We start from the raw sequence: 8,472 nt of genomic DNA, 5'->3' as shown, positions 1-8,472 counted from the left end.
GGGGTTTGCTTTTCGTAACCTTGTAATAATGATTGAGCATAAAATATCTAGTAGTAAAATAAACCTAGGGGGTGTATAGTATAAGGTTAAGATTGTTAATGTCACAACAATATTATTTTTATGCATATTAGAATGGTAACCGCAAAAAAGTTATAAGAAAAAAAAGTCCTTTTTATAAAACTGCAGTACACATATTTAAGAAATTATTGTTAAATAAAACTCATTTTTATGGTCTGAACATTTCTGTAGATTATGATTTAAGAATTTAAACTAAAAGGGGGAATATATAAATAATATTTTGTAACAAAAATATTCATGAAACCGGGTTTCTGATACTGGGTTTCATGACGATACACTGTCTTAAGTTTCCAGCTCTGGTGTATCTTCCTTGGTAGCAATCATGTTACAATGGATACTATTTCACACAATTCCACACCGTACAAAACCCTGGGATTATTTCTAAAAGTCCTTTTTTTATAAAGAGACTGTAAGCGTATTTTCAAGTGACCCTCCGTGCAAAGATGCCAATGCCAGATTCTTAATGGTACCCTTAAAGGCTTTGTGTGATAAAGTATGAATTATTTATCAATGTTTGTAATTTTGAAAACCGATCATTTTTAATTGTGACATTTCTACTGCGTAAAAACATGTATGAATTATCAGAATAAAAAACTTTTAAACCTAGAAAAACGATGATATCTTCCACATCATTGATTCAACAAAGGTTTCGAGGGTACCGTTGTGAATCGGGCATTGCCATTTATGTTTGTAGAGTCACTTGAAATTCTTCGTACAGTCCCTTTAAGCTGTATGTCTTGCAACACCCTGTACACTGTACATATTTTTTCTGGGGCAACCCTAGTGAAATTGCAATGTTATGGGATATAAACTATTTGTATATATAGAGACGGTTTTGTTATCAGATCTTGCTCCGATCCTTTCTTCCAGCTTAGTAATTATACGTTCTTCTTTATCTAGAGATATTTTGATTGAAAACATTTAATATTCTCCTTTAGATAATTCTGGTTTATATCTTCTCTTTTTACTCAGCTAATTAGATAGGCTCAGGTTGAAAACCTTGGGACGGGTGTCAAAATATCCGACAGGGAGATTTGATATATCGGAGTACGTGTTTTATCCTGGGTTCAGGTTTAGTTTCATATCCTTGTTAAACACTCTTTGCTTGAACTTTATTAACCCACATTCAACCTTTCTCCTTCTCCGCCTTTCTGTTCAATCTTCCTCCTTCTCCGCCTTTATGTTCAACCTTCCTCCTTCTCCGCCTTTATGTTCAACCTTCCTCCTTCTCCGCCTTTATGTTCAACCTTCCTCCTTCTCCACCTTTATGTTCAACCTTTCTCCTTCTCCGCCTTTATGTTCAACCTTTCTCCTTCTCCGCCTTTATGTTCAACCTTCCTCCTTCTCCACCTTCGTGTTCAACCTTCTCCTCCCTTCTCTTCTTCAAGTTCGACCTTCTCCTTCCTTCTCTTCTTCAAGTTCAACCTTCTCCTCTCTTATTTCTCTACCTTCATGTTTAACCTTCTTCTTTTTTCTATACCTTCAAGTTCAACCTTCTCCTTCCTTCTCTACCTTCAAGTTAAACCTTCTTCTCTTAATTCTTCACCTTCAAGTTCAACCTTCCTCCTTCTCCATCTTCATGTTCATCCATCCTCCTTTTCTACATTCAAGTTCAACCTTCCTCCTTCTCCACCTTCAAGTTCAACCTGCCTCCTTCTCCATCTTCATGTTCAACCTTTCTCCTTTTCTACATTCAAGTTCAACCTTCTCCACCTTCTCTATCTTGAAGTTAAACCTTTTCCATCTTCTCTATCTTGAAGTTAAACCTTCTCCCCTCTGTATTATGGTTTGATAAGTTAAGTTAGGTTAAGTTATCAACCGAGAAGGGCTAATTATAAAAACACATAAAACCTGACAGGGCCAGTTGAAAAATTGAAATAATTGAAGAAGTGGCTGAACGGATTAATATAGAACGAAATGAGAAAGAGAGGGGATGCCCTGGGGTTCCACAAGGATGAGATATTGGTCCAGAGATAAAGAGTTGATCACGAATTGTTCCAATATTCTTAACTTTAATCACAGGTTGAATCAGTATCATCAAATCTGAAGGCATGCTCTCTAGATCATCAATATCTCATCCTGTATCAAGAAATTTCTAAATAATCAAACATACTGCCCTTACCCCCCCCTTTTTATGCATCTGTTCTACATACTGGGGGTGGGGGTGCGGGGTGCATTTCAGGATTTATAAGTTTCCATTAAAAATCTTAAAGAATAAAACGGAGTATTTCTAAAAAATGATCTTAAATAAAAAGTCAGCAATAGGATATGATTCACAACGGTACCCTTTATCCCCTTATGGAATTAGACATGAGGAAGATACCGTCGTTTTCTGTCTTGCAAAGATATAATTTCTCTGTATTTTCTCTTTTTTCTCTTACTCATTAATCCTCAAGTCATTTTAAAAAGAACCGCCATTGAAAATAGTCAAAAAAAGCAGGAATAACACCATCTTTCGAACCAGACAAATGTCTTATGTTACCATTGTGAATCGGACATGCCATTCGCTAGAAGAAGCACAGTCCCTTTAAAAGGAAAGTCTAATTACTTGAAAAATAAAAGAGTATTATGTTGAGTAAAGAGGAGAAAAAGTAGGATATAATAATGATTATTAAAATGACCGATTACCGCATAAAGCTAAGCGTTGATATTACCATAAACCCATAATATTTAATCCTTCTCATTATTCTTCTCATCTTGATAATTATAAATTAGACAAAAATTCAGGAAATTTGTCAGATTTAAAGAGACAGTAATTTCAAGTGACCGTCTATGCAAAGATATCAATGCCCGATTCACAACGGTACTCTTAAAAACTTTGTCTAATCAAGAATGAATTAGATAGCAAATGTTTATAATTTCGAAAATTGATTATTTTAACTGTGGTTTCTCTGCAAAAGTGACTTGCGCATTTCTACTGCAGGAAAAACCCTAAGAATTATTTGAATAAAAACGACTGTATCTACCACATCATCTTTGTATGGAGGGTCACTTGAAATTACGCTGGGGTTGGAATTAAGAGCTCTTTTTTAAGGTAGAAGAAATCTATAAAAATAGCTTATATTTGTATATTAGTCAGCTAAAGCTGGCCAAACGGCTGGACCAAATTTTTTAAATAAGTTTTTATTTTAAGATAATTATTTTTCCAAAATTTTATTTTTTTTCTTGGGCAACACCGGGCACTCCAGCTTGTTATATATATTTCGTTGTATTCTCCTACTTATATACTTTCATGGTTTCTTAGAATAGACAAACAAAATTAATTTTACGTTTTCTTTTCACAGCTTCGGTTTCTTTTATTTGAAATCAAACGTGTTTTGGTCTAAAATTCAACAACCTGTAAACTTACGGATTTGTTTATTCTCTACTTTTTTATTCAAATGCCGACAAAACAGTATTTAAAGAAAAAGATAACTTACTTTNGCAAAGTCTCAAATTCTTTATACAATTTGTAAAAGTATTTCATTGCAAACTAGACAGAGGGATAAGGTCAAATATATGCGACATTTCTGGTACGAGTTTGTAATAAATTTCTGCTGCAAAATAAGCGATTTTTGTTGTTATAAGCAATTTTTTGTTGAGTACAAGCAATTATTTGTCCTTCATTTTTAAAGATTTTTTTTATCGCCTAATCGGGTGCCATCCAACTTTTACATCCGACTTTTTATCGCTTAATTTGGCTTTTCAAATTTAGAGTGTAACCCCGTAGATCCTCTATAGGATAGAACCAAATTTATCCAATTAGGTGTTAGGTACTTTCCCAAAGGCATTTTCCCAAGGGCGACTTCCCAAGTGACAATTTATCAAGTGGCAACTTCCCAAAGGTTAGATTAGGCCCTCTAAGGCGCCACAGGCTGCAATGGGGGCCGAGTGCTGCGGCTAGGACAGACTTGGGAAGTTGCCACTTGGGAAAAATCCTTAGGGAAAGTACCTAACATCATCCTGGTTACACGTAAGAAATTCAAACACATTTTTGATCTTCTAAATATTCTTCAATAAGAAAATAAGATGATAAAAACATACAATGTTTCAATTTTACGTCCAATTTATTTCAGTTTGGCATGTTTAGGTAGAAATACCAAGATATTTGACGTTTCAAAAAGTTTCAAAGAAATAACAAATACTAGTTGAAGGGACCGGCGTTGCTCGTGGGAAAAAAAATTTTAAATAAAAATAAAATAAAAATATTGAATATATAAAGCTTTTATGTCCTTAAAGAGACACTCTCACTACAAACTGGACAGAAGGAGAAGGTCAAATTTATTTGACATCACTGGTACGACTTTGTAACTTTGTAACTTTGTAACTTTGTAATGAATTGTTAAGTAATTCTGTAAATGATTCCGTGATTTTAAATTTATTTCCTTGTTGATGTTTAAACCTAAGGGCATATTTCAACATTTTCATTTTACAAACAGTAGAAAAATAATTCTTTTTTTCCTTTTAAATCGTGAATTCTGAGTCCGCTTTTGTTTGTCAAAAAAAAGAATGCTTTTCGCCGCTTTTGGCTTTTAACTAAGGGCTTGATTTGACGTAAAAGCATATTGATACAGCTCTCATATTTTATTTATACTTTAAAGCAAAGGAATTGAGTTTTTGCAACAAACCCAAGATTTTCTAATCCCAATATCTTTGCAATCCAATGTTGTAAACCTTAGACATTTCAAACTATGAATTATGTTAGATCAAATAAGTTTGAATTATCTAAGTTTTTCATCATCGGATTGCAAAGGTTTAGAAATTAGAAAATTTATATTTTTGTGGCAAAGACTCAAATTCTTTATACAATTTGTAAAGTCAAAGTGTACTTCAATGATAAGAGGGGTGGTTTGGTGTTTTAATGGATTTCATAATAGAGTGTAAAATAACTCCGGGAATGGAACTATTTGAACAATAATATTTCACTGAGCAAGGACTAAGCTAACTTAAATTTCTCTCTACAGAACTCATGTACACCACAAGTTCTCGATGACATAAGAACAGCCAATGTTCACAACCAACCTAGTTAATCTATATAATAGGAATATCTTTAAAACATCTCTGTACATTTATATCTTTCATGATGAAAAATGTCGTCTTATGCGCAATCTATCTTTATCCATGGTATAAAAGTATTTCATTGCAAACTAGACAGAGGGAGTTTGTAATAAATTTCTGCTGCAAAATAAGCGATTTTTTTGTTGAAAAAAAGCAATTTTTTGTTGAATATAAGCAGTTATTTGTCTTTCATTTTTAAAGTTTTGTTATCGCCTAATTGGGTGCCATCCAACTTTTACATCTGACTCACGTGGAATTAACGGTTCTGTCAATATTCCAGAAAGCTGTGACTTTCGATCACAATTTGACCCATTAAACATATTTTGTTAGCCTTTTTTCTTAAATACTTTTTTGTTGACATATGCATTTTGAATGAAAATGTATAAAATAAACAAATTCGTAAAGTAAAAGATTGTTGAATTATAAACCAAAACACGTTTGATTTCAAAAAGAAGAAACCGAATGCTGCTCACTCTTGTTAGTCCGGTGTGGACTAGGCGACTTTTTAACGCTTAATTTGGCTTTTCAAATTTTGAGTGTAACCTCTATAGTATAGATCTTACACACAAGCAAATTTATCCGGTTAGGTGTTAGGTACTTTCACAAAGACATTTTCCCAAGGGCGACTTCCCAAGTGACAATTTTTCAAGTGGGAACATCCCAAAGGTTAGGTTAGGCCATCTGAGGCGCCGCAGGCTGCAATGGGGGCCGAGCGCTGCGGCTACGATGGGCTAGGGGGCCAAGCGCCGCTGTTAGAACAGGCGGGGGCCGAGCGCTGCAGCTAGGACGGGCTAGGGGGCGCCGCTGTTAGAACAGGCGGGGGGACGAGCGCTGCGGCTAGGAGAGACTTGGGAAGTTGACGCTTTGGAAATTCAACATTTGGGAAGTTGTCACTTGGGAAAATTTCCTTTGGAAGTTGCCACTTGGGAAAGTATCTTACATCATCCTGGTTACACGTAAGAAATTCAAACACATTTTGATCTTCATAATAGTTCTTCAATAAGAAAAGTTATGATTATAAAAACAACGTTTCAATTTTACGTCCAATTTAGTTTAGTTTGGCATGTTTAGGTAGAAATACCAAGATATTTGACGTTTCAAAAAGTTTCAAAGAAATAAAAAATATAAGAAGTTTTTATGTCCTTAAAGAGACACTCGCACTACAAACTGGACAGAAGGAGAAGGTCAAATTTATTTGACATCACTGGTACGACTTTGTAACCTCGTAGGTCCTCTAGTTTAGGTTTTATACACAATTATGAGAATTTATCCGGTTACATATTAGAAATTTAAAACCTTTTTGTTCTTCTCAATATCTCTTCAATAGGATAAGTTATGATTGAATTGAATTTCTGGAGTTCCTTGACCAACTTACAACGGTTCCCTTTAAACATGTGTAAGAGACAAAAATGATGAAGATAACCTTATTGGTGATTATCTTTTCAGGTTCTTTTCATGTAAACAAATGTTAAAGAATTTATTTAGCAGAGAAAGTGAAGGAAATTAAAAAATTTGTGAGACAAAAAAATACGAAATCCTCCTTACAGTATATACTCAGATTACGATTGCAAGGGTCCGGGGGGAATTGTGGATCGAGCAGGTGGAATAAGGTAAACAATCCCTTTAATTGGACACTTTTACTTTTGATAATGACTAGATAATAATACACCAAAGTTTTATTTCAACCTTGTTATGTTTTCATGATAAAATTCCTCTATATTCTACAGTGATCAGTAAAAATGCTATTTCCCTTTATTCAAGCAATAAAATAGAAGTTTATTTACAAGTATTCCTTCTTACATTGTTCATCTATTATCCAGGTATGAAGTAAACTTGTCAAGAAATAGTTTTGACAAGATTGATTCATTGTCCTGAGTATTACTGAGCTAGGAGTAATTCTAGTGATTAGTGTTGGATTGAGTTTAGCTCTAGGTCTGGAGTTTTAATAAGTTTTCCAACCAGGCTCTGCAGTAAACTACCCTACCCGGAGCAAACCTAACCTTAGTAAACCTCAGTTATTCTTAGTTTTCTAATTTTATATTCATATCTGTCATATCATATCATATTTGTATTTCTAGAACTATCATTTTTATCATTGTTTTTTTAATATTATTATTTTCTTATCACTGAACAATACGGTTTTTTAACCTTATTATATAATCATTATTATTATAATGTGTTTTCAGTTTTTTTAAAGTTTTTACTCACTGCTTCAAGAGGATTAAAGCTGTTCATGAAAAGTGTAGGTGGTAAAACAATGGATCAAACGTTATGTTTTGATAATTTCATTATCCATACTTTTTCAGGACGTTGTATTTCTTTTAGTTGAGGCCGAATTTAAAGAATTTGAGCCGCGGTTTAAATTTAAGCCGCGGCTCAAATTTTGTTTAAATTTTTCAAGAATTAAGCCGGCGCTCAATTGAAACCGGTTTTGGGGGATTTGATGCGGCTTAAATTAATGAAATTCGGACACTGAATACAGAATACTTACATTAATAATGCAATATCAATATATCATCATTCATCAGATTTAAATACAAAACGTAATTTCAACATTTTTCAGTTTGTATTTCCGTCTGTCTATTTTCAGCCGTTTAAACTTTTATTGCATATGCAGACAAAGTAAATACATATAAAATTTAAAAAGAACACTGTCTTGATGTATTCACCTGCAATCCTATCTAGACGTAGGGAAAAAATCAAGCTTATGAGAAATCACTGGAAAGAATTTGCGACCAGCTGTAGCTCCTCTAGTAATAATTTTTACGCTAAAGTACAGGGTGTTCCACGAAACTTGACAGTAACAAGACGACTCAGGAAGGTCGTTTTTGATCTTTACAATAGTTTGCAGCATTTTTTCGTTAACTTAACTTTAAAACAGTATGGTTCTAGAGTTAAAAATCACAAAATAACCCTAGTCCTAATGTGACTTGAGGCTCTGAATGTAAATCTACTTTAATGTGACTTGAGGCTCTAAATGTAAATCTACTTTAATGTGACTTGAGGCTCTGAATGTAAATCTACTTTAATGTGACTTGAGGCTCTAAATGTAAATCCTTTCAGGAAAATGTCCTCATTAGTATCACAGGAGGAGATTGAACAAGGGTAAAGTAGAATTGTTTATAATTCATTCAAATTCATCTGTAAAATCTTCAAATGTTTTCCTATTTGCTATTTAGGATAAATATTTAAATTACCGAAATTTTTTTTTTTAAATTCATATTCATATAGTATAAATTAAACAATGCTTTTAACATAATTATTATTAATCTATGCTCTCAACTCAGAAAATTATTTTTTAGTGGTATTGTACCGAATAGTGGGAGGTATACTTTCTTGCTTGTCCAACTTATGGGG

General features: G+C 33.5%; 1 protein-coding gene across 1 annotated transcript in view; it reads left to right on the top strand.

Annotated features, from left to right (window-relative positions):
* The first annotated feature begins 8,182 nt into the window (after positions 1–8,182).
* LOC111699569 (protein Daple) overlaps positions 8,183–8,472 on the top strand; it is a 14,774-nt gene continuing 14,484 nt past the window's right edge. Inside the window, exon 1 of the mRNA XM_023470272.1 lies at positions 8,183–8,220. Coding sequence (XP_023326040.1) covers positions 8,183–8,220 — 38 coding nt within the window. The remainder of the gene's footprint in view (positions 8,221–8,472) is intronic.

This window comes from Eurytemora carolleeae, unplaced genomic scaffold (genome assembly GCF_000591075.1).
Source record: "Eurytemora carolleeae unplaced genomic scaffold, Eaff_2.0 scaffold327, whole genome shotgun sequence".
Classification (NCBI taxonomy): domain Eukaryota; kingdom Metazoa; phylum Arthropoda; class Copepoda; order Calanoida; family Temoridae; genus Eurytemora; species Eurytemora carolleeae.
This window is presented reverse-complemented; position numbering and strand designations above follow the sequence as displayed.